This window comes from Anser anser (assembly GCF_964211835.1).
Source record: "Anser anser genome assembly, chromosome: 11".
NCBI classification, from domain to species: domain Eukaryota; kingdom Metazoa; phylum Chordata; class Aves; order Anseriformes; family Anatidae; genus Anser; species Anser anser.
This window is the reverse complement of record NC_139732.1, coordinates 5,340,480-5,368,102: the sequence shown is the minus strand read 5'-3', so window position 1 is coordinate 5,368,102 and position 27,623 is coordinate 5,340,480. Positions and strand designations below refer to the sequence as shown.

The 27,623-nt window shown below is 37.3% G+C and overlaps 1 protein-coding gene across 8 annotated transcripts in view; it reads right to left on the bottom strand.

Moving 5' to 3' along the window:
- LONP2 (lon peptidase 2, peroxisomal) overlaps positions 1 to 27,623 on the bottom strand; it is a 116,587-nt gene that overhangs the window by 62,935 nt on the left and 26,029 nt on the right. For 3 of the 8 annotated variants that reach the window (XM_083852216.1, XM_083852215.1, XM_083852214.1), the window contains 2 exons: positions 24,405 to 24,467; positions 21,848 to 21,923 (listed from right to left, as the gene is read on the bottom strand). The exons of 3 other annotated variants lie outside the window; for them this stretch is intronic. In XM_083852216.1, the coding sequence (XP_083708342.1) occupies positions 21,848 to 21,923; positions 24,405 to 24,467 (139 nt within the window). Of the gene's footprint in view, positions 1 to 21,847; positions 21,924 to 22,755; positions 22,790 to 24,404; positions 24,468 to 27,623 lie in introns of those variants that run through there. 2 more of the 8 variants (XM_083852219.1, XM_083852217.1) reach the window with 2 other exon arrangements.

The window sequence follows — 27,623 nt, the reverse complement described above, 5'->3', positions numbered from 1 at the left end:
ATGAAATAAAGAACCTGATGGAAAGTACTACCTCGGGGGTGGGGGGGTAACCAGTTCGCTAAATCTGTAATAGCACCTATAATCTGCAACTTAAGTTGCTATTGTTAGTGCACAAGTCACAGCTAATTGGAGGTAGTACAATTTTGCTACAAAATACTCCAATTCTTGATATCCTGACTCATGCATTTGTTTTGTTTTACTTATAAAATCAACGCAAAAAGACAAAGACATTTATTTTACTTTCAAATGCATTACTTTACTTTCAAAAGTTGCTTTTACAAACGCTGATGTTGTAAAAGCTGTAATAAAATTGTTTGCTTGTCCTATAATTTTAATCTTGGCCAAGATCAAAGCTATTGTCTGCATTACTACATAAATCCTAACTACAATAAAAGACAAAAGACTTCCATCTGATTCTGCTCTTTCCCTTTATCCACAGATCTTACAGAGTCCAATGAGTTTCTTTGATACAACTCCCACTGGCAGGCTAATGAACCATTTTTCTAATAATATGGATGAATTGGATGTGAGCCTTCCGCTTCACGCTGAGTATTTTTTGCAGCAGTTTAAGGTGGTCTTTTTTCTAGTTACAACAGCTCTTGTTTTGCCTTTTCTGCTAACTGCAGTTGCTATCATAGCTGTTATTTTTGTTTTGAGGTTGATATACTATTCTTTCAAGATATTAAGTGATTTGAATTATCTTTTGTTTGACCAGTAGAAATTTACAGAGTATGCTTTTGTATTTTATTCTTAAACTCCAATTCTTCAGATCTGTTTGTAAAGGCGAATCAGAAGCTGAGAACTGTAGAACCAAGTATCTTAAACAGCAAGCACATCCAGCACAGCAAGTTGACAATTATTCTCTGCTTTTTATATAAAGGGCTATATTCAGTCTTTGGTTAAACCATTTTTTCCTGATGTAGACAAGTCTCTTCATCTGTGCAGGATGAGATTACAGACATACAAGTCAGCTGCTAGCCTGTTCACCCAGAGCCCTACAGCTAGCAACAAAGACCCAGAAAATAGGCCAGGTTAACATGACTAGCCAAGTGAAGTAGCTGGAAACACCCTGCTGGAGCACATGAAAGAGCATTCAGCAATGCAAGAATTAAGGACATTCAAAGATACCCCCTTCTTATATTCAGCAACCATATAAAAGAATCCAGTAGGTTTTTTGTTTTGTTTGAAGGGCAGATGCTTGATTAGATGTGCTGCTGTTCCTCAGATTTCTCTCCCCTTGCAACAACACCAGTTGCCGGGGTGGGGGCAATTAAAACGCTGTATGTATTGTCATATTTCAATATTCATAATCCACCAGTAATAAAAGGACAAAATAATGGAGGAGATTTCTCTTTATGCATATTGAAACATGATGGGAAATTGTGAATATTCTAAGTGTATTAGTAGCATTTTTCTATACTAATCTTCAGAGAAGACCTGAGGAAGACCAAAGGCAGGTGTAGAAGTAGGTACAGAAGTGGCTGGAGTGTAACTGACTAGTGCCTGTGCTAACCTGAAGGGACCCAACTCAAACAGTGCTAGCTACCCTGCTAAACAAGAGGTGGTGTTTTCAAGAGGCAGTGTTTTAAGATTCCTAAAATGGGTATTTGTTGAAACTGCAAGCAAAAAGGCTGTCTTAACTTTCTACTGCTCCACCTAACCCAGATAAAATTGCTGTCACTTTGCTCAGGAAATATAGGGACTGTCTTCTTGGAGCCTTCTGGAGGTGCAAAATATTTTACAAGTTAATAGCAAGAGAAAAAGGCCATAGTCTCAATTTGCTCTAAATTGAAAACAGAACTTAAATCCTAGGAAAAAGAAAAGCAGATACTGGAAGAAAATACAGAATTCTGCATTCATTGGAGATTCAGGCAAAATTATACAGCACAAACCTTCTGAGAGCTGACCATTTACACATATTGAGAAGTTTCAGTTCAAATCACTTGCATGAGTCAGTATATTTACCAAATTATCAGCTATGATGTGCACCTACGGGTTTTACTTGCACGTAAGACTTGTATATTGTGTTTCTATTGTATTGCAGAATTTTTCTGAGAGCTATTCAAGAACTAAAAAGAATGTAAACCAGCAAATCACCACCATGGCCTTGTATCTTCTTGTGTGCAAAGTCTCAAGGTAATTCATACTTATGATGGAAAAGATGACTAACTACAGCAACCAGCAAGACAAATGCAATTGAACATTCTTTGTTTCATTTTTGCTCTAATTTAGATAGGCAGCACTGCCTTCAGATCCAGCTGATAGTGGGTACTACAGGCTGGTATCCCAAGCATCTTTGATGAAACCTCAACTGGGTGATAAAAGAACGTTTTGATCAAAGTTACCATGCTATACAGGCAGCAAAGATCCTGTAGCTTTTTATATGTAGAGAATGAACAGCCCACAGGAATGCTACTGGTTTCTGCTACAGTCCTTCAAAGAATTTCACTAACACCATTAAATCCATCTTACTATGCCAAACTTTAAACATAGCAGATACTTTTTAAAAGGTTCTAGAAGAGCTCAAAGGTAAAGAGATAAGGTTCAATGACTCATTAGAGGGTTCTTAACACAGTTGATACTGCTATATGTAACCTCTGGGGAAGCTATCTGTCTCAGAAAGTAAGAAAATAGGTCTCAGCATATAAAGGAGAAAAGAACACATTGCATGGCATTTGTTTAAACTGGTAACCCAGTGATTCATTAGGTTAACTAATAACACTTTAATCTAACAGGATTCTAAACAGTGAGATGACTAGAGTCAAGGTATGCTATGCAGACCAGAGGCAATCTTGTTGCCCAACAGAAACACTCAATAGTGTAGTTCACATCCATGCAGAGGTTTGATGCTCAGACACAAGGAAAGGACCCTTCAATTGCATGATTACATTAGCTGTAACCCCTTTACAGTTGTAAAGCCCCAAATTTATACACACTTTGCACCTCTGAGTACTGTGGGTCCTATCCAAAGAGGGTGATGATATGACGTGCACTTCTCTCCATATAAGAGAAATATTTAGATATCATAATTTCAGCAAGACAGGATTAGGGATCTCCTTAGTTCTCCTCACACTTTTATCATGTCCAGAGTTCCTTGGCTAATCCTTGGCCCAACCTGTATACACACAGATAAGTAAGTTACATACACAACTCTTTTTTACATTCGCATGGAGTTTAGCTTCAATATTCATTCTTGAATAGAATTTATCTTTCCATGTCTGTACTGAAGGAAAGTTTACCCACCAGTCCGCCAGAGCTGGTAAACAATGGGTTTATTACCATATTAAATATTAGTCCTTTAATATGTGCATTTATATTCAGCAAAGAGAAAAGAACCAGTATGCTCCAGAAGACTGCTTCTCAAACTAAGGGGGGGGGGGTAGCATCTTTTAAGAAATACGCTCCGCAAGTGGCAAACACTGGTACAAGTACCTTCACCATATAGGTGTTCTTATTGCTGTGTTCCCAACCTGCAAGATTCTCTTCGGAACTTAGTACTTCCCTTAAAAAATGTGGCAAAATAAACTGGTTCTTCATAAATTCATAACTGGGCATGCCTGCTTCAGTCAACTGCCCTTGCACAGTATTTTGAGTGAAAACATTCATGAAGCTTGTGTTAAAAAATCAGCACTTCAACTTTTGATATGAAACTTCCATTTATATTAAAACCACCTTTATATAAAACTGAATAGTAACTTCTGTTTTCATTTCAGGTTTAAAATGTTAACTAAGGAAAACACTGAACATTTTATCTTATTCAACTGTGTGTCACACTGGTTTGCAGCTAGAACAGAGATTTTTCATTAGCTTTGTGACTTTGAATGGCATTACTTGTTTTGAGCCTTCCTTCTCTAAGTGCTGCATCAAAAGGTTTGATGTTATCCTACATCACCCAGGTAAGATGAATTATTTACAGGTTCATCTTGTTAAATTATACTGTTAAATGTAACTTTCTTATTCTAGCCACTGTTTGTACCAAACGGTTCAAGAATTAAAATCGCTTGGGCCACATTCCATCACACTTACAAGCAGACAGCATATTGCCAGCATACCAAGGCACAACAATGAAAAGGGAGGAGAAAGGGGAAAGGCCATACTTTGGAAAGAGCTCCTGTATGACACAAAGTTGTACATGTATCTGCCGCTGTTACTGTACATGTATTTCATTCCACATTAGCTACCTACTATAGCTTGTTAAACTTACTTGCAATACCTTTCTTAAATGAGATTCGAAGTCTTTCATTACGGGCAAAGGCAAGACTATAGTTTCTTTTTGTATGAGTATCATATTCTGATTACTGTCTTTATATGCTATTAAATAAAAAACAAGCAATTGTTCTATGTATGGGCTTTGAGGATCTGTAAACATCACTTAGCTTTGTTTAAAACACATAAGAGAAAATGAATCAGTTTGCTTTATGGCATAAGAGGAATTAGAATTGCTCCTTCACAATAAGTGTTATTTTTGACATCCTCATTTTACAGTCTCAGGGTAATGCTTCAGGTGTTTAATTTTCTTCATTTTTGTAATATTTACAAATATTTCCAATCATAATAAAATGCTGATATGCAATAAGCTTTTTTTATACTAGCCTTTTTTTCCTCTATGTCAGCCCATTACTTCTATTTATATTTAAAATTCAAACATCTATTAAAAATTAGCATAGGGAAATAAACACACTATAGTAACATTACTACTGGATTGTTAGAATACATATATTTAGTTAAAATTTCACAGTAAATATACTACTTACTGCATTTCATTAACTACACAATATCTCCTAAAAGTAAGAAGAGATGACAGAGAAACAGAGGACTTCAAATCAAACTGTGAAAGATATTTTTCTAGCTACTGCAGCTTGGCAGTCTCCACAGGCAGTTGTAATAGCTTGGAAATTGCCTCAGGGTCTATCACTGAATTCTGTTGTTGATGAGCTTTATATTGCTTCATTCCTAAGCAGCCTTTTACTTTGATTAGTCACTTATCTTTTCCCAACAGAGCTATTATAGACAAAAAATGAAAAAAAGGTTATTTTCCAATAATTATATTTGATTTTTTTCCTGGTTAAATTATAGCTGAGTGGACTTCTTCAGGTGCGTGTAAGAACAGCAACTCAATCAGATGCAAAAGATACTTCAGTTGAACAGATAATGGAGTAGGCCTTGGTAAGAGCTACCCGTAAATGTGACAGACAGACCACAGCTTACGCAAATATAACAGTATTATTTAAGACTTGGAGCGTGCATTAAATAGTTTTTCCCCCCATTTCTGAAACATATTCCAGAGGCTCCATAGCATTCAGAGAAATTATATTTAAAGAAGAAATTATATTTAAAGATTATCAAATGTAATACAGGGAAAACAGTTTTGTTTTTTTTTTTGTCCTTTTTTTTTTTCCCTCCTCATTCCACCCTACCAATGTATTTCTCAAAGACCTACAGTTCTAAATACATTTATCTGTAAATTATAGCCTTTTAGTATTAAGAGACACACTACCTATTGCAGGGCAGTAAAATCACATACTAAGACAATTCTAAAAAAGATAGCTTAAGAAAAGAAACAGCAATGCATTAAGTGTATTATACTCCATACACATTAATAAATGATGCTGAGAAACACGGATTACTAATGTATGTCAAACAGTATGTAAACACGGCAGCATTAATGTAGTATTTCAACGCACACAATCAGATCTGGTATCAGTATGCAACATTTTATTATGCTATATAAACAATCCATAGGGCGGGTGATCAAGATTAATCTTTAATTATGCACAAACCATAAAGAATATTGCCTATTCAGCAATTAATAAAAATATCCTAGCACATTGATATCTGCACATTTACAGTTGAACAAATATCACTGGTCAAATCAGATTTAATTATCTTTAATTAAAGATAATAATTAATTGTAAGTGCATTTTTGAATTTTAATTAAGTTAGTTAATTAAAAAGTTTAAGACCTTGTGAATTTTCATGGACATTTCTAAACTCTACCAGTTCCGAAACTGTCTGCTGTAACAAATTGATCACACAATCTGGTATACATTAATTTTATCTTGTAAATTGTCCTATACCAGAAAAACTAACTGTGTAGGTTCAGTTTTTATATTAATGCTCCTTTCTTAAAATCAGAAATCTTTTGGGTAGTTTTCAAGAATATTTCCAAGAATGCCCTTGTTATAAAGCCATTTTAATGTTACTGGTGCACTTGTTAATATTTTCAGACCACTTAAAAACAGCAACTAAGTTGCATAAGCAAACATCATAGACCTTTAAAATCGTACCTTCCTCTCTTGCATGCTCCAAATGACGGATGTGGAATAATGACATGATGGCAAAAAGACTAAAAGACTACTTTTAGCATCTTGCAGTCATACCAATTACACTGTATTTTAACTGTTGGGGAAAAAAGTACAGATGTTCAGTTGTAGGTTTGCCAGTGTAAACTCCTGCATCTATCTATGGGCAGTACCCACTATAGATAGCTACTTCATTCCATGTTTTAGTTTCTGCAGGCAAGTCTTCATTATGAGTAGCACTGTTTCAACTATTAGAACCAACTGCTGGCACTATCCTAATAGGCAGTGTGAAATGTCTGTACAATTAGTTTTCAAGATCTACGAACAAAACTTGGTTATTCCTCTTGACCACATTCCGTTCATAGGTACAATAAGGTAGTTGATTTTGTGACTGTAAACTCACACTTGTTGTGAAGGAACAAAAAAAATAATCCATATTTTTACCTGATTGTAGAACTCCCACTGCCATTATAGAAGCTTAAAGACTTGCAATCTGAGACTGGGTTTGTTTCTAGTACTCATTCAGCTAACACTAAGATCCAAACTCCATTACACTATTTTAAGGTGAAGACTGTACACTGCAAACAGTCTAAGCAAATAGAAGTTTGGAGAATGGAAGTAGTAACACTCATTACAGATGGGATACAGACAGATCAAGTGACTTGGTCAAGACCATACCTCAAGTTTACACAGCCTGAAGAAAAACTGGAAGCTAAACCTAGATCTCATTACAATTTGCCTAGAAATCCACAAGGAACAAGATTGAGAACTATATAAAATACAAGCTATTTAAAAATATTTGAAATTACACTTTTTAAAAAACTATGGATGGGTGAGCCATTTTCAAAAAAAACCTCCCTCTCTTAGGAAGTATTTCACCACGTACTACAACATACTGGGCTAAATAGCTGTTACTTTAAGCTGAGAGTTAAGCCTTCTCCAACATCCTTTCTTCCCTCATTACAATGGATAATCACTCTTCAACCATGCACGACTATTCAAAATGTTCATGTCGCACAATCGCTGGCCCTCCATTCCCATGACTTCAGGCTGTACACGACAGTTCCTGAAATTACCTTCAGAACACAGAGTAATGGCATCTACACACATACAGAATTAATGAACGTCTGGTGTACATTCACTCCTCCCCTTTCCCCTTAAGTTTTTCTCTACCAACTCTTAGTAGCTACTTCATTTTCACAAGACCATCAGTGTCATCTTTCATGCTGCTATGTATACTTGGAATACCTTGCTCAATTTGTTGACAAAGTTACCGTTAGGTCCTTTGTAAATCTAGCTTTGTAACATACTATCCTTTTAGCAAAAATTAATTAGAAAGGCAAACGCAACCATTCTCAGAAGTGAGGCAAGGATTAATTAGGTAAAATAGTTTGCAGGAAGCTAGTATGCTTTACAAAAATATTGCTATTTCTTCAGAATGGTAATAATTACTAAAATCATAAGAAAACACATTCTTTTTCCTGTCAGACTCCATGAACACCTGAGTACATAAAAATCTGAAGAAAATTAGGTCTAGGCTATTATAAAAGTTATATTGAAATGCATGGAGTGGATTTGATCACTCCCACAAATATTTCAAGATAACAGAAATTTGGCTCTACTATCCTGCACTTTTGCCTTTTTAAAGGCTGTTTCTTCCTCTTTCAGATAAAATTTAGATCCTTTCAGTAATTGCACAGATGATCAGATATGGCAAGCACCTGAAAGAACATTTATGAAAGATACTGTATATATTTGAGGTTTTCAGTCAGTTTCTTTTCTGATAGAAGTACCAAAATGAATTGAAATGGATTATTTATTACAGCACATAATTATTCATGAAAACTACTGCAACAATACTGAGTGTATACTCTCACTAATGCAAATGTACTATAACTACAATGTGCTTTCATCCTTTCATTTGTGGTACAGTATTGCCAGAAATACATGTCATACAACTAATTATGAAATCAGACAAATGTGCGGTAGAGCACAACCAGTATAAAGAATGTAAGAAAAGCCTTGTCATTTCAAAACACAACCAACCCCTCACAACACATACTCTAGGTGGTGAACTGCCAGGAAACCTACAAGCAGCTGTTGAAAATTATGGAAGTTTCTTTGCATGGCTAGACCACCGCTTCAAAAATCAGAAGTATTATTTTGTATTCCAAGTATGGGATCTGAATACTCATATAAAGCAGTAAACTGCTAAAAACTTTTATCTTTCTAAACAAAAAAGGGGAAAGAGGAACCTGAAAATAAATAATATTTTGTCTGTTATTTAGGTGATCAGTTAACGTACAAAATAAACATGATTGAAACATACTTTTTGCTCTCCCCTTTTTTTTTTCCTCCCAACCCTTTTCACCTTTTAGGTTCCATTGAAGCCTTCTCAATTCTTACACTTCACTAGCTATCCTACATAGTAAATATGGTTCTTCACATTCAGACACCATCTACGTTCTCCCACAGACCATTTCTGCTGTTTGTTCTAATGTGTTTTTTTTTCCCACTGTTTTGTCGGTGGATTCCAGCTGTCACTTAAAGGTCTCATACTAAGAGGTACTTTGCCTATATTTAAAGAAAGTAGCTCAGGTGTCTGAAGCTGTTTAATCAAAGCAGCATGCAGCTCAATAGGAACCCATTTCACTCTCCTTAGAAAACTAGCCTTACTATGGTGGCTAGACAGCTTCTCTGCAGGGGAAAGCGGCCTTTAATGAAATTCATGCTGCAGAGTACTGTAGATTTCCCTATGAAGGTTAGAAAATACTTGGTAAATTTTAGACTCAGAAGCACACAGTAAAAGAAACAGGATATCTACACTGAAGGTCGTGGTTCATACTGACTCCAGGATGAATATCCAGTGCTTTGTCTTTTCTTGTAAACTTACCCATAGGCATGGGTAATATAAGAATATGCCTCAATCATTAGTCACTCCCCAGTAAAGGTGAGCATAAATGCAAGAGACTTGTTGCATACATACTGACTGATGCAACCAGACTGCACACCCCCTACACAGGAAATATTACTGACACTGTTTGCCATTTATAGATTTGCGCCCCACTTACATAACAGATGGATTTCTCTACCAATTTATGTAACAACAATCACACCAGTTCTCTGCCTTAGTTCACGTCTAGAATTTGACAAATAGCACACACCTCAACCCCAAATATCCATTGTACCAGTCCCCTGCTTTCCCATGGATGATCATTCTCCATACTTCAGCCTCTCTACAGAATTCCTGCAGGCAGAGACTCTCAAAAACTAAATTTGAGATAATCTCTCTTGACAAAAAACTAAAACAGCCACTGTGAACTTCGCAGCCTCTCCCAATGTTCTAGCAAGCAGATACTACGCCTGTTTCTCCCTGTTTATGATTAAAATTGACAGCTACACCTACTCTGCATTCTCAGGTTTTTGCAGAGCTTACCAGACCTCTCCTGAGCTAGCACCAACAGTAAACAGAGCTGGCTAGCCACCAACCATTACTGAGACCTACTGCCATCCATTTACATTGCAGGCTTGTTGTCTTATTCCTGTTTCACCCAAGTTTCCAGATATCTAAAATTTTACCACTGTTTAGCACCTTCCCAGGTGTGTGATCTGTACTGCATGTTCTACAACAGTGGAGGACTACTTTTTTTTTTTTCTTAAAACAAATACTGAATTCCTTCTTGAGTTAAATACACTCTTTCATTAGCTAACCTCACTTGATCGGTCTAATTAGCATGAAAATTACGCATTTCTGTGTTTAGATCTATTTGAATGAATGCAACATTGTCAGTATTAATTAAATGAAGATCAACAGCTACAGTTCCACTACTCCAAATGTAAAATTTCCCTCAAAGAGAATTCTAAATAAGAGGTTCTGGCTTGTGCTGCACAGAACTGTAATTGGGCAAACCTTCAGAATCAGAGCCAATTTCACAGAGCCTTTAAAAACTCACAGCCTGGCTGAAGTAGGAAATGTGTATATTGCTACCCTCATTTATTCCTTATTAATAGTTGACATGGTAGACTACACTTCACTAGCAAATTAATTTCCAAAAGGAATCTAACACAGCCCCAAAAGCCTGTTATGATTCTAGTTTTTTTGCATGTGACTAGATTTTCAAAAATCACCAACATCTACATTTGTGTAAACACGACTGGAATCAAGAATAAAAAAATCTTAGTTCCAACCTCAACATTGAGATGAGGTCAAACTTGCAGAACTCAGCAGTTCCCACTGTGACAGTTAGTGCCAGGTTTTTAATATGATTTCTCTGAGTTCTTTTGGAAAATCTATTCTTAGTCCTTTATCTTGCTAAAATGCTAGAAGCTTCCAAGATAAAAACAGAGTGGTTCTGCAGGCACTTTACTCTTGTGAGTTGTTTCACTACAATCTGCAGGACTATCTACAACCTCAAGCAGATAAGGCTAAGTCATATCAGATAAAAGAAACAAATAAAGGAACAGGGTATAAGTGGCATTTTCTGACTCTTTCCCCAGTGTAACGGCCTGTATCATCCTGAGCTGGTGGGAGATGCATAGCGACTACATCCCAGCACAGAACTGATGTGTAAGAACTTATGAGATGCTTCCCTTTAATGTAAGTAGACATACTACCTAGATAAACAGTTAAACAACTGAATTTTTGTGTCATCTTAACTGACTGAGAAAAGGAAGGTATTCAGGGGTCAAATGGAAAATCAGTTTTAAACTATCAACGTAGCTATGTATATATTTCACAAAGGTCAAAGGCAGCATACAAGCATGAAATAACATGTAACATCTGAACAACACTTCAAACCTAGTCTCTTTACTCAGACTAGATTTAATCATAGAATTATTTAGGTTGGAAGAGACCCGTAAGATCATCAAGTCCATCACCTAACACTTCCAAGTCCACTACTAGACCAGGTACTGGGTCCTGGGGACCACCACCTGTGACCAGCTGCCAACTGCCTTTACCTCCATTCACAGTGACCCTTTGGGCCCAGCCCTCCAGCTTTTTACCAGGCAAACACCACATCAGCCAAAGCCACGAGCAACTGGTTTCTCCAGAAGGTTGTGGAAAACAGCACCAAATGCCTTGCTAAAGTCCAAGTAAACAAATTCCCCAACCTTTCCCCTGTCCACTAAGCAGGTCACATTGTCACAGTAGGTCAGGTTAGCCAGGCAGGGCCCACCCTCCATAAACCCATGCTGGCTGCATCCCATCACCTGCTTATCCTGTACGTGCTGTGTGATCTGCTCCATGACCTTCCCTGGAACCAAGGACAGACTGCCAGGCCTGTAATTCCCCAGATCCTCCTTCCTGCCCTTCTTGTAGAACACAAACATCACATTTGCCAACCTCTAGTCTTCTGGGACCTCCCTGGTTAGCCAGGACTACTGACAAATTATTGAAAGTGACTTGGTGATCACTTTTGCAAGCTCCTTCAGCACCCTCGGGGGGATTCTGCCTGGCCCTGTAGTTTTGTGGGTGTCCAAGTGGTGTAGCAGGTGACTAACCATTTCCCTCAGATTATAAGGGCTGCGTTCTGCTCCCTACTTGCCTTTCAGCTCAGGGGGCTGGGTACCCCAAGAACAACTAGTCTTACAGAGACTGAGGCAAAGAAGGCATTAAGTACCTCAGCCTTTTCCTCATCTCTCATCACAATGTTTCCTTCTGCATCCAGTAAAGAATAGATATTCTTCTTAGTCCTCCTTTTGTTATGTTTTTATAAAACAGTTTTAATTGTCTTATATTGCAGTAGCCATTTTAAATTCTAGCTGGGCTTTTGCCCTTCTCATTTCCTCCCTACTTTACCTCACAAAATCTTTTCCGTCCTCCTGAGTCGCCTGCCCCTTCTTCAAAAGATCATAAACTCTTTTTCTTCCGGAGAAGCTCTCTGTTCAGCCAGGACAGTCTTCCCCCCAGCAGCTCACCTTTCAGCACACAGGGACTGCCTGCTCCTGTGCCTTCGGTATTTCCTTCCTGAAGAATGTTCAGCCTTCCTGGACTCCTTTGCCCTTGAGAATTGCCCCCCAAGTGACTCCATCAACCAGGTCCCTAAGTAGAGCAAAACCTGTCCTGTCAAAAACCAAAGCATCAGACCATCTGCAACATTATTTTATGACTTTAAACTCCATATGAGCTGCACTGTGTTTCTCCCAAAATGCTTTGGTATCTGGAGCTACAAATTCTATGCATTTTATTTTGGTGTTTGCAATCAAAAGCACTTGAGATACTTCAGCAGAAAATGCTATGTAAGTTACTGTAGCATGTAACTGACAGATAGCAATCCTACAGTCTTTACTACGGAATGATTCTGTGCATGATGGGGAAGTCTGTCCTCCCTGTCTGCCAAACACCAGGACCCTGCTCTATTTCCAGAGCTGTGCATTCCCCAGCCACTAGGTGCTGCTCTGGTTAGAGGAAATGCAACATTCAGAACCACAAAAAAAGAAAACTCAGTGGCCATTTCATGACATAAATGTGTAGTTTCAGTTTTTATTTTCTGTTCTGCTATTTCTTTTGCAAAACAGCTTGTTTTTACAGCTTACCCCAAGTTTTAGCAAGAAGACATGAAGGTTGTTTCCACTTTCTTTAAAAATAGTCCGGGATGTCACAAATCTTTCATGAAATGCTAAGAATGATGGCATGAAACCTGACTCTGCTCCTACTGTTTTCCTGCTTACTTATATTACACCAGGTAAAAATCCACTAATGATCTTTATCTTTATATTGAATTCCCATATTTTAAAGGGCTTAGATTTGTAAGCACTGAGATTATTTACCGCCAAAAAAAAAATTTTACTTTATCAAGTTTCAGAGATTATATAGCTATTATAGTAAGTAGTCTAAAGTAGGTTCTTATCTCTTGCCAATTTCAATTTTTACGTAAATTCGGTGCAGTCCTATAATGTGATTCCAGCTCTTCCATCTTTTTCATCACACAATCTTCCCTGTTAGAATTCAGTGTATTAAAATAATCATTTCATTGCTTAATGAGAAGGTCTAAAAAGTCTATAGAAAAATAAAAAGATTTATTGCCAAAGAGTAGGTAATGCAACAATTCGTTCTGGGGTAAATAAAACAACCTCTAAATTCAAAATGAAACAGACAAATCTCTCATTGACTTCCTAATACAGACAAGTAAGAATGAATGCTCTTTTTTGGCTAAGACTCTTCACATACATGTCCCATTTAAACTGCACAGTAAAAAGCTAGACAATAGGTTTTTTCCCCCACATGCAATTATCACATCCATATCTCAAAACCTAGCCGTACATTTGCATACTATTACTATACCATTACTGTTTTGTTAACAAATGCCTGCCTGTCTGTTTTCCTGGATTTGGGAGACCTCTGTTTGTATAGAAAAATCAGTTCTACCACCCCAGTTTTAAATTACTGGCCATAACCTAAATCTGAAACCCAAATGGGGATGCATCAGTATAAACAGAGACTTAGCTATATATGTGCATATCACATGCACCAGTATAGCCATATCATGTATGTGAACTAAGATGTCAATTAGAATCTCACAGTCTCCCTGCATTCAAAGTACTCCTTGGGGTTCAGATTATATATTAATACATATATATTTACAGTGTGGAAAAAGAAAATACAACATGTGAAAATTGCTGTTAGTACCTGGTTAATAGTGCTCTGAATCCAGATCAGAACTCAGAGTTACTTCTAGAGGCTGAGAGAACTGGGCCTGCTTTGCTTGGAGAAGAGAAAACAGAGGGGATCTCATCAATGTGTATAAATACCTGAAGGGAGGGCATCAAGGGGAGGATACCAGGCTCTTTTCAGTGGTGCCCAGAGACAGGACAAGAGGCAATGAGCAGAAACTGAAGCACAGGAAGTTCCGGCTGAATATGGGAAAACACTTCCTCGCTGTGAGGGTGATGGAGCACTGGGACAGGCTGTCCAGGGAGGCTGTGGAGTCTCCTTTGAGACAGTCAAAACCTGCCTGGATGTGAGCCTGTGCAACATGCTCTGGGTGACCCTGCTGGGCAGGAGGGTTGGACCAGATGATCTCCAGAGGTCCTTCCAACCCTAACCATTCTGTGATCTGTCCAAAATCTACTGTAATTTGTACAAAATGGAATAATGTAGACCTTGACTGAAATGGCACAGTATGATGCAGCTGTGCATTTAAAAAAAAAGGACTATACTTCCAAAAAAAATTACACTCTAAAGCAAGTAAAACATAAGGGATGGAACAAACCACTCAGAAGTAAAAGTAACTAGCCAAAAATCCTCAAATTAAAAATTACCTAGCCGATCAGCAGCCAAACTATTTACCCATGTATTTTTCCAGTATTTTCTCACTGGCTATTGCCTCTACTTGCATTTTCATGGGAGCTGAAATTCACATATTCTGTACATTAAATATATCTACATATACAATCCCACTATTTCCCATTCCAGCACAACAATCGTAAATACAGCAGCTTTGTCTGCTCCATCTAAAACTATAATACGCTTTGCTGGCTCCAGAAGAACTGCATGTCACCAGTTCATTTTAAGACTGCATTTTGGGACCAAGAGAAGAAAGTGTCAGATTGTAACCAGCCAAGCATCAATAGAAAGCAGAAGTAACAGCAATAAGAGAAGTATTAAATGAGGACACAGTAACTCTTTTTGTATGGAAACTGCATTCAGTACCAGCCTTATTACTTCAGAGAAATGAGTAGTGCACAGCACAGAAAACAAAGGTTATTTCATTTAATCACTTGAAATGCATGATATCTTCCAAAATGGAGACTAACATTTCCTTTTTATAAGCGTGGGCGAAAGAATAGCAATGCTATGGGAGCTAAATTCTGCCAAAATTATATAGGTGTAGTAGTTGGATAACTGTATAGTAAACTGTAAGGTATCAGCTGGGTGCTTTGGGGATAGCATGCATGACACCTGGCTGCAGCCTCCAAGCAACAGCAAAACAAGCAACCTGTGCCCCAAATCTTAACTAAGCCATCACAAATGTGTATTTTGCCAAGTAGACGCCTCCCACAATGAGCAGCTGTGCTAGCACAAGCCCCTAATGCTCATACATTTACGTATTAGCACAGGTGAACTTTCGCTGATATGTTTCACTTGTATCAGTATAATTTGCAGCTTTGATGGTAAGCTGAGTCCCCATTACGGGTTCTGTGCAATCCGATACAGCGGTAACCCAGCAGTACAGACAGTTTTAGATTTTAAAGTCATAATTAAATAATGGAAAGCCCTCTAAGTTTTTCAGGGAATGAACTTCCTGTTTTTCTCTCTCAAGAAAAATGGTCCTCACCAGACAAGAAGAATTTGGAGAATTTCAGGATAATCACGGCATCTGCTTCAAGCCCTTACGTAGAAAAGAACTATCATTCTTGAGTAAATTAGGAGCAGCAACATATGTACTTAGAGCCTGCACAACTCTCCAGAAGGAAAATGATTCAATGGTCAGCTAAATCACTAAGATAGCTTTGTCCACCAGATGTGCATGAGGATCTCATACTGATGGCTGAAGCCAGAAGACTGTGAATCACTTCTCAACTAATTTGACTGTTGATATTTGTCTTCTGATCACCCCAAAAGAACCCCTCATCTGCGTGGGCACATGCTGCAAATGGAGCTGAGGCACATTATGTTGCACAGACTTAACCAAGGACACAGCAAATAGTTTACAGATACATTTTTACCTTGCTTTTTCCTTATTTCAAGCTTGGAAATTAATTTACATCTGGTAATGCCTGAATAGCTACCTGATATGTAACAGAGGTACAACGTGTCTGTAACTCACATTTGATTGATGGTGTTGAGCCTGTGGGGATAGGAAGCATATGGCTGTGGATACAAACAGCTCCATTACTTTATTTACCCCTATTTCTTATGTTGAAGTGGCAGCTCCACCCCACTTGGAAAAGGAAACTGGCAAGAGCTGCTTGGGACTCCTTGAAGGGCTTGCCTTTGCTAGCCTCCGCATTCTACTCTGCAAAGGAGTCCTCAGAGGGATCTGTCATGTTCTTGAGCCCATGAAGTTTTAAATGTGTTTGAGAGTATGTGAATTAAAAAAAAATAAAATGAGAATGTCAAAGCCCTGTTGGGAAAAAGATCTGTTCTTTTCCTGGCTGCTTCACCAAAATAGTGTGGGTTTTGACATTTAATCTTACCACTTTTTTCCACCTTTTTTTTTTTTCTTCTAAATACCAGAACTCAAGAAGGATGGCCTCCTTACCTATTTCTCATGTGCTATTCCCAAGCCTTCATACCCACCTTATTTGAATCTGTTCATTCTACTCTGAACCTTTGAAAGAACCATTTACCTGCTTCCAGGAACCCACATACAAAACACTGAAAAAAAAAATCACATCTATAAAACAGAGCTTTTGTCACGACAAACTTCACCCATTTTAAGACTTTACTTGTGCCCAAAATCTAAATGGTTTGTATTCCCCTTTTGCCACCTACTGTCACATAAGGTTTGAGTTTTTTGGTTTTTTTTATATAAGTTTAAGGGTTTTATTGTGCTCTGTGTGTGTGAAAAATCATGATGATGAAATTGGAGTACCAACCACCTTACTAGGCAGAGACTTTTCAAAGGCTTATGCAACAAATAAGGACAACAGTCAGAATCATCACTGAAAGTCATCTGCTACCACTGACTAACTCAGTTTTTACCCTAAAACATATTTTCCAACATTTGCCTTCAAAAAGTATGAGTACACAAAAAAAAAGCAGAGAAGAGAGCATGTACCAGAAGCGTAGGAAAAAGTCTTTTTATTTCGGGTTGGTTTTGTTTTAAACAGGGGCACAACTGACAGCCATTAAACAAGTAATTTCATCCCACTCTCTATGGCTCAAATTAAAAATTGCATACTATGTAAAGCCTTCCTATTTAATAACCTAACAAATCAGGTATTTCTATAGCTAAGATTCATAAATCCTACTATTTCAGCAATCTTTTATCTCTTTTGACCAGATAATCAAAATGGTGCAAACAGTAAGAAACAAAAAATTTAGGACTGCAGACATTCATTTTATAGCCATTCAATTCAGTATCAGTTCTTCAGTCACACTGCATCTGTAACATTCCACGAAACAAACAAACAGTGCTTTTTGTTGTTCGTTTGTTTTGCATTCCACTGGAAAAAGAAAAGGTCAGGCAAAGAGGGAGAAAGGTGTTTTAAACTTCTCTCTTGCAAAGGATACAAGCACACAAACAGAACTGAACTCATGTTTACTACCCTTAGGTAAAAGAATATATATAAAATGCAGATTGTTAGGAGTTGAACTTTGTTTAAGGAGCTACTGCCTATATGAATACTTCGCCCATGTTCAGAGGGTAGGATCAGAGAATTTATATGCCTTGCACATAATTACTAGATGAATTTCTTATGATCACCGTTATATCAGTGAAGCACAGTGTATTTCAGATAAATTAAGGATGCGATGGGATAACTCAAAATGCTCCTGCCAACCCCGATGCTATTCATTTCTGATAGAAAAGGGCGATACTTCTGCACCCAGGAATATTGACTTCAGTTCAAGTTAAATTACATACTATTAGCCAACTCTCTTGCTAAAATTATATCTTCCTTTTAAAATTACTTTTACCTCTGTAAAGTTAGTGCATATCTCAGGAAGCTGCCTAGCTTGAGGCAGCAGCAAGAGGATCATCTGGAAAAGGTAGAAAACATAAAAAGGCAAACAATTTACAGGAGCTGATTCCCTGATCTCCCTTTTTTCTCTTGAAAAGATACAATAAGCAACAGCCTGAGGTTAGTTTCAAACCACGTGTCCCACGTCACTGTTGCCAACGGAACTGCTTGGTTAATGTTTTTAATCATACCAAGAAAATTCAGTTCTGCCCAGACTTGCCTCACCAGTTATACGTTTTTCTGTCATTAGGGCTTCGTCTAATACATAGCTCATGATGGTTTTGCATGTAATCTAACAATCCATTTTTGAAATTCTACAGAATGTTGAAAATAGAATATTAAAATACTACTGACAGCTATATTTAAAAATCAGATGATCTGATATTAGGAATAGTCAAATCAGATCTCCTGAGCTTTACAATTTGTTCCTGAATCTTTTGCTGTTATTCTATATGGCAAGGCATATTATATTACAACTCTGCTGTGATTATTTGGAAGGGGAAGCTCTGCTTAATGCTAGGATCTATGGTACAATCCAGTTTGTGGTAATTCAAACTACACAGTACTTCATTTTCAAAGCAGTCATTACAAAATAACGAGACATCACAATCCATACTTTATGCTTCTGAACTAGGTAAATACTAAACGTTTTACAAACAACTAGAACAAAGCTGCTACGTGGTATGTCCAAAGAATCAGACAAAAGCATGACCCAAAATTCTAAGGTCTTTCTTGCATCAAGCTCCTATAAATAAATTTTTCAGGCTAGACATTCATAAATGGAAAGATATTATGATACAGAGGTTTATAAAGGCTCATCTTCCATTCCCTTTCAAAATACATTTGGGAAATGACAGGCACAGAAAAAGGATGTAGTGACAGACTAGTAGAGAAAACTCAGAATTGCAGAAAAATTGAAGGAATCCGTAAATTAGACTAGAGTATAACGAGAGTTCCAGTCACAAGGAGTATGTTTCTGAGGTGTATCAGAGAACAAATGGTGTGAATCAGCAGCAGTAGGAGACACTCTATAGTATAGCTGTTGAGTTGGAAGAAGCCAAATTATTTCAAGTAAATTTCAAAAACGGGGGTGTAAGAATCATTCTCTTAACAAATTCAGCCCCACAACATAAAAACAACAACAAAAATAAAGAGACCTAGGCTTCTGGAACATTTCCCAAAGCAATTTCTTAATTGCATTTTTGCTAAAAAATAATTGCAAAGTTCTGGTAAAAGTTGTTGTATTTCTTAAAAAAAAAAAGGGGGGGTGGGGGGGGAAGAGGAAGGAAGAATATCTGAAATATTTCTAACTACCACTGCAGTGCAAAACCAAAACAGTTTTATGCCAGAAACCCTAAAGACATGGAATTAGTTATGCAAAACAGTTATCAGTTTCAACTCTAGAATTAAAAGACAGCTTATACACATCTTGTAGAGATGGACCACATGAACCAACACCGTAACCCAATACTAGTTATAATCCGTGTAAATGTACTTTTGACCCCTGTGCACCTATGAAGTGCTTTGCTTACTGAGGACTGTTTTGAAACCTTTCTAAATGCTCTGAATCATTATGGTTATAAATTATTAGTTTACTTCTTGGAATACTGCAATTTTTTTTTTTCTGTGAAGATGCATTATTATTTTCACCTTATCAAATAGCATGTGAAAAACAGCAGTGGAAGTTTACAGAATATTACTAGATCAAATTCATATTCATTTATTCTTACAACAATAAATCAAGTCTCTCCAAGGTTGCACATTATAACATTACTGTCAAATTTGTAGCTAAATTGTTTTCTTGACTGATGTGCTAACTCAATAACAAATTTTACTAGAACAGTAGCATCAGTTCAGATTTCAGCTACTACATATTAGCTGAACATAGAAAATAAGGCTTTCTTTTCAAGGGAAGTCTGAAACACTTAACACAGCTATTCTTCTGTTAAAAGAAACCAGTTGCCTTTCTTAAATTAAGAAAAATATCTTCACTCAATTGAAATAGTCACTGAAGCAAATACTTCTGGAAAATACACGACAAGCATTATTGATTCTATCAATAAAGACAGTCATTCCCAACTTCCAATCACGCAAAACCGACATTTCTAAGTTTCTTGTAGGAATTAAGGTAGCAAGGTCAGAATTAGAAAACACTTTTATTATCTTACTGAAATAATGGTCTTCTTTGAAGAACAACCATGATTTAAAATTTACAACTACCATTACAGAGTTCTTTTTCCTAAAGTGTTCAATTTAACAGTAGCAAAGAAAATGTATAAGGTTTCTTATCCTTTTAATGAAATGTTTGACATAACACATCAACTCAACGATTTTATAAAGATCTCAACTCAAAATTTGTTTCATTGTATTTTTGTCTATACTACTCTTTTTCTTTTCCATCTTTGGATTTCCTGGAATTTTTCATCATCATTTGTTCTCTCTCTCTCGCCTCCACCCATTCTTATTTTTTATTATTTTTATTTTTTAAAGTCATCTTATTTCCTTCATCTTGTTTCAGTTTATCTACTCTTCCTTACAATATCCACAACTCCTAAGTGCTAGCCCAATATGCTAGCACTACTGGCACACACAATATTGATGATATTGAAGCCCAAACATATAATGTACACATCTCTGCAGCAGATAAAAAATGCTGTGCATATGTCTTTATATAGGCAGTCAAAATATATAAATAAATGTATAAGATTCTTTTATAGTTGAAAGAATAACATCTTATATGTTATAAGCAATCTTGTAAATTAAGGATAATTTCATCCCTTTTAGACCTCAACAGTTCCAGTTTTTAGAAGTGCAAAATGTATTCATTAATCTTTTGTAAAGGGCGATTTTGGTGTAAAACTTTTGTGTTTGACTATTAGAAATGCTGGGAACAGGAATTCTGTGAATTAAGCTTTTATCTTCCAAAGATCTTTTCTACCTCTTGAGATTCTCCCTCTAAATGCTACACTCCTATTAGCGTTTATAAAAGCCATGGAGGATGCATCAAAAAACTGCAAATTCAAAAGCTCTTAAATGCTGTACTTTACACGTGCATTTCTTTTGTTTTTATATCTTCTTAACAACTGCTTTGATTAGAAGCTTTCGTGTTTTTCTTTCCTTCATAATTCCACTGAAGGTGATGTTAAGTGAACTAAACAGGAAGACTTGATTTATTACGAATTTGTGTAGCAGGATATACCTAATATTCTTTTTAGGGCAATACTAGACAAAAGATACTATGTGGGATATGCAAGACAGGATTTTACTTTGTATCTTACTAATACATAGTGAAATCCTTTTGCAGCTGTTGGACAGAGCACTACTGAATAACCAATGAACACACAAAATGCTGACATCTCAGAAGCTGTGATTTTCCCATAAGAGTAGCTGAGGTCTAGTAAAAATTCTAAGGTATGCATAAATTATTTTGCAGTAAAAAACATCTTAATCAGAGGAACCCATACATTTCACAAGCCACAAGAAGATGGAAAACCAGCAAATGCTTTATCAGCTACCTGCAGTACTCTGAACATCACCAATATTGGAAATTTATGCAAAACCAACTACGTTTGATTTTACTTTATAGATTGTACAATAACATCCCTCGAATTACAGGTAAATTTGGGTCTAAGATTTTTGACAATAAGTTGTGCCATGTTAAAAACAGACAAGAAATAGTACCTATTTTAACAAAACACATATGGGACAGATCTCAGTCAAATTTTCCGTGACTATCACTTTAAATGCATCGAACAAGTTACTATTAAAACAACTGTGCAATGCATATACTTCTGGTTCATGCTCAGAGAACAAGAGCTCTGTGAAAGTCAATTCAATCATATATGGATCAAAACAAAAGTGAAAGCAAATAAGAGAGTTTTATATAGCGCTTAAAACTATGTTCGGACATTTCTTACTTTGTAATAGTGTTTCTGATGAACTCCAAATAACTGTCAAGAGGTCCAACACATCTGCTGAGAACAAAACTGGTACCTGTTTAGAACTCAAACAAGAAATTAGCTAATTAGAGTTGGAGAACAGTAGAAGGCCCTATTCTTTTGATCTTCAAGCCTACAAACCGCAGAGTAGAATAGAGTAAGAAGAAAATGCAGAATTTCCAGCCAGATGCTGTGTCAGCTGGAGACAGTGTTTCCATTTAGCAAAAGTCCTCAACCCCAGTCAGCAAAGCTTCATAAAAAACTCAGGATCAGCATTATTATAAAATCCTGGAATGGCTTGGGTTGGAAGGGACCTTAAAGATCATCTAGTTCCAACTCCCCTGCTATAGGCAGGGATGCCACCCACTAGATCAGGTTGCCCAGGGCATCATCTAACCTGACCTTGAACACCTCCAGGGACAGGGCATCCAGAACCTTTCTGGACAGCCTGTGCCAGTGCCTCAACACCCTCTGAGTGAAGAATTTCCTCCTAATCTCAATCTCCCCTCTATTAGTTTAAAACCTTTCTCCCTTGTCCTGTCACTATCTGATTGAGATAATAATTATCTGATTACTAACCCCTTCTGTTTTCATAATCCTGGTAGACTTCTATTTCCAATCCAACTACAGAATATCTTGCAAAGTACATCAAAAAGGATTGTTTCTACTTCAGAGAAATGGCTTAGTAAGGCAGTACAGATCAGATCAGCCAAGGTGCAGAAGTTCTCATACTATTTCTTTAACAGTAAAGAATAACATGCAAGAGATTTCCTCCAACACTCAGTTTCACCTCCCTCAACAATCAACTCTCAATTAAAAAACTTAGCTCAACGACCTACTGATATTCTGCCCAGCCATCTCAAACTCTCCTCTGTCATAGTACCAACCTACTTGATCCATTTGCATGTTACACTTCCACCTCAAAACACTGAGAATGCTTTATATTACATCTTTAAGCCAAGGTACCAAAGAGTCTGTACTTGTTTCTTCTCATCTTTCCTTCCTATAATGAAAGGAGTTGTTTTATGTCCAACGCTGGAGGGGAAAAAATGGAAAAGAAAAATGTCTGAGCCAAAGCAGCTTTTTTTTTTTTTTTCCTCCAAGTTGACTTCACTTCTCACTACTGTGAAGTCTGAGTTATCTCCAATCCAAAAATAACCAATGGCTGGAGTTTTGGCAGGGAGGACTTAAGAGAAAAGCATTTCCAGGTATTAATAAAAGGTTACAGCTGGGGATTAGAGTCACCACACGTTCAATTGTGAATTCAGACTATAGACTGTTGCTATAAAGAGAAAACAGCTCTTCCAGTGCTCCCCTGCCCTCCTTACAGCAGGTGTCATTACCCAAACCCCCTCTCAGCTTTGCTGTGTGCCTCATCTCCTGCTAGCCAGCTGCACCCTTGGTCTTTAGAGCTCCCTACCTTCTTCGTGCAAGGCTAGCTTTGCCAGAATATCTTTGCTGACAGCTTCAGTACTCTTCAACATTTCTCAATCTGCAGACCCCTAAGCATTTCCTGACAGAAAATGGGGTCCTATCAACTGAACTGAAGCCTAATAGGAATAGATTCAGTTTTCTCGTTCACCAGTCACGGCATTTGGAGGCAGAGCACTAATATCTCTCTTCTGCACTCTCCAGACATATGCTAAATGCTACCGGACAAGTTCTAAAAGAACAGTAGGAGTAAGAAAGACCTGAGTTATTTCTGGCTTGGTCAGCAGCTCACTGGATTACTTTAACCTTTTATTTCTTTCAGCTTACTCCCTATAAGATGCAGAAATAATACTGCACTTGCAGCTCACATAGGTATTACAAAACTCAACGTTCAAAATGCTGTGATCGTCTTAGCGGAAAGGTGCTAATGAGCTGAGAAGCATGATTATCATCTCAGGCATGACCTGTTGCATTTTTCCTGCTCATACTAGCATCTGCTTCACACCCCATTACAGGAAGCTTTATCAGTGAAGCTTCCTACCCAGCTGTAGCACCAGTAAGGGAGCTGTGGCGTATTTCGAAAAGCACACTGCACATCAGGTCTGCTTTTTTAAAACGCAAGTTTAATTTTCACAGGCCAAAGACTTTCAATGCATTATTTCGTACACCTGCCTAAACAGCGTATGCAAGTGTGGCAGACAAGAACACACATCAGGTGACAGCTACTTCCAGTTCTTTTCCAGTATTTGTGCAAGTCACAATTTGGTACAGCTCTTTCAATTTTTACCTGCGAAGCTCTAAATAGAGTACCTATTGGATCAAAATCGCTTTTTAAAAAATGAACTTGTTTACTGCAACATGCTTTTTTTTGTTTAATATAACAAAATTAAAAGGAAGTTACTGATTCAACATCTATTTCGCATTTTTTTCTGTACAGATGCAAATTACCTCCAACTGAGGCAGCACCACTCACAACAAAAGAATCACAAAACATGATACATATCCAGTACAAATACAACTGGCATATAACTATGATGATTACATCATCTTCTTTACAATCCATTACATACCAATCACATGCATATCAAACAGCCACATCACTTACAGAAAAAGAGTAGTCCTCCAATGCCAGTTTCTGCAATTCCAGACCTACATTGCATTATGTATTCTGGGAGGAAAAAAAAAAAAAAGAAGCACATATTCTTTAACAGATTATCAGCACACTTACAAATAAATAACAAAAAAGTGAAAACAGAATAAGCAGTTGGTAAACATGCAGAGGAATGAGGAGATAACCTCAAGCAGCCAAAATCCAAAGGCTTCAATACAGAAGTCAAAATGTCAAAGATCTTGGGGCCAATATTAGTCATAGAATCATAGAATATCCTGAGTTGGAAGGGACCCATAAAGATCATCAAGTCCAACTCCTGGCACTGCACAGGTCTACCCAAAATTTTAGACCATGTGACTATGTGCACAGTCCAATTGCGTCTTAAATTCAGACAGGCTTGGTGCAGATTAAATTAAATAGAAACTAGAACTTCTCTTACTTACTCTTTAATTATTCACTTAAACAGAATGTAATGTAAATCAAGCAAGATAGATTCAGTTTCAATTGTGGTGATCTTCAAATCTTTGTATACTCATTACTGTACTATCTATACACAGCCATACATTCCCATTGCAAAGGTAAGGAACTTTACCACCACATACAAGAAGTTCCAAGCTTGCACTTCAAGAAGTGCTCCCTAAATGCAGCTAACACATTTAGCACAGCCAGTGCAGCATTCTCCAAGATTATCAATGCTACCTATTCTGACTAAAGAGCAGCAACTCAGGATTGGCTCAAGTTAAACAGTAGCTGCTTATTACAACATTGAGAAATCATACTTCTGTTTTGTTTGTGTTTTTTAAAACAAGAACTTCTTCCTAACAACTCCTCATGCAAAGCCTGCATTTCCCCCCGGCACAGTATGCTTTAGCACTTCATTAGATGGACAACATTGAGCTTATTTAAAAATAGGCAAGCAGTGTCACAGCTCATTTGCTCTGATGCAATTGTCAGAAGGTAGTTACAGCCCGCATGCCCAACTACAGGGAACATTTGGCATAAAACGACACAGCAGGAGCAGTGTTTTTTAATATAACAAAACACATTGGTTTGGCAGAAGGAGGCTTTCATGCTGCAGGCAAATGGGAACCTATGCCCCTCTCATTTCTTGCAATGAATTTCTGCTGAAGTTCAGGAGATGTGGCATTCAGCCAGTTTTAGGAGTTTTAATGAAGTCACAGTCACCCAAGTTCAGTTTCTTTTTGAGTAGTAGAAACATCCTGCATGAAGTGGTACTAACGTAAATGAACCCAAGTAGTGTTAAGAATTATCCTCAGTTACTTCAAGAGCCTCAACAAATCCCTAAGGGAGCAATACCCACAGAGACCCACAAAACAGCAGCTCAGTGGCATGGCAAACATTTAAATTTGAAGCGTCATTATTTGGAATCACATCTGTAACAGCATATATACCAATTTCCTACCTGTGTTTCATGCCATTCTTCCTTGCTTTCATTATACTACTAATGCAGAACTGACACCATCACATAACAGTACCATGTATCTGAAGGGTCTATGAACTGTTTAGCCATCTCCGGAGATATCTGGCTAAGTGGATAAGAATGAACGACAGGAGAGGAAAGAAGAAATAAACAACAAAATACTGGGGGAAGTTGAAGGATTTTGAAGACATTTAGCAAGTCCCCAGGGAGTAAGAAGATACAGATCCAAGGATACACAATGCATAAATACCCACACCATGGTCGACTTCACTTCGGTGCTCTAATATAGAAGGGCAACACTACAATAACTTAATAAATATTCCCTTTACACAGCAGCTTTTCAGATTATTAAAAAATCACCCTTTCAATTCAATGAACCTTCCATAATTTCATTGGGTTTTCCCACATAGCACTACTAGGAGACTACTCAGCAGTTATGCATCTGACAAGATCAATGTAAAACTTGAAGCATTTAATTGAAAAAAGCAGTGTGAATGTTTCTCTGCCCTACTATACATACATACAATGGGTGAATTTCCTCCATTTCCTAATATGATTTAAAATCTATTGCAGATTCACTTTAAAATATGTATCTTACATCCTTAATGCCTTCTGCACTATGTCATGGTACAGAAACATTGCACGGTAAACTTTAACATCAAATTCCTTAGTAAAGTTGACTTTCAATCTCAAAACTTTTTTTTTTGTACTGCCTCAGGCATTTTTTCCCCAAATTGACGAACGTGTAGGTTAGTTCCTTCATTCTGCAATGAGCATGAAATGTTTGCCCCCAGATGAGAAAAACACGAAGAATTACAAGAGCTTAGTAAACAGTATGAAAATACAGCTGCAGGTAAGATTTTAGACAGCAATATCAATGATAATCCTCTAAAAGTAAAAAAAAAAAATAAAAAAATTAAAGATATTGTGAATGTAGTTTCAGAGCAGAGAAAATACAAAGAAAAAGGAAGGAAACCTTACAAAATACAAAAAGATAGGGAATCCCTGAGGTCATGCATTGTAACAGAGCCCCAGGAACTCTTGGCATCACAGCAGAAAATGAGAGTGGACAGTGATGACAGCCATCAATCTGTAACACATTTAGTTGCCACGTTCATCCAGGCGTATGACCTGTAGTCATTTTTAAATCAATAGTTTGAAGATCTGAGAAATAGTGAGAAATAGCTATCCGATCCAAAGCCAGAGAAGGAGAAACATTAGCAAGGTTCTCAAAATTTGAGGAAAGCATGTTAGTCAAGATCCTAAAATTCTGAAACACAAGTTCTCCTTAATTCTGTGTTTTTACGACTTCAAGGCACAGATTCAAAAACCTCTCTGGGAAACACGATCCAGACTCTCCCACTCTGCAACCTCCCCCAAAACCTGCAACTCAGCAACTGTAACAGTGAACAGCCTCACAAGGACATCAGACACTTCTCTCAGCACTCTGATGCATCCCATTTGGACCTACAGGTCAAGATTTCTCAAGAATTCCTCAAATATATGCTTTTCATTTGTCTGAAAAAAGTAGCCCTGGGTGATACAGTGACCCTACAGAGCAAAGGCTTAGATCAAAAGTTATCTTCTCTTGCTAAAATATAAAACCCTATTTGGCAAACAGTGTTCTGTCCTCTTCAATGCTAATGTTAAGGGAATCAAGATGATTTCTCTTATGAGATAGCACCTCATCAACAAGCTGTCTAAACACAGGAAACACTATTTCAGCAAGGCATAAACTTACACATTTTATGCCTGGTAAGATTAAGACTAGA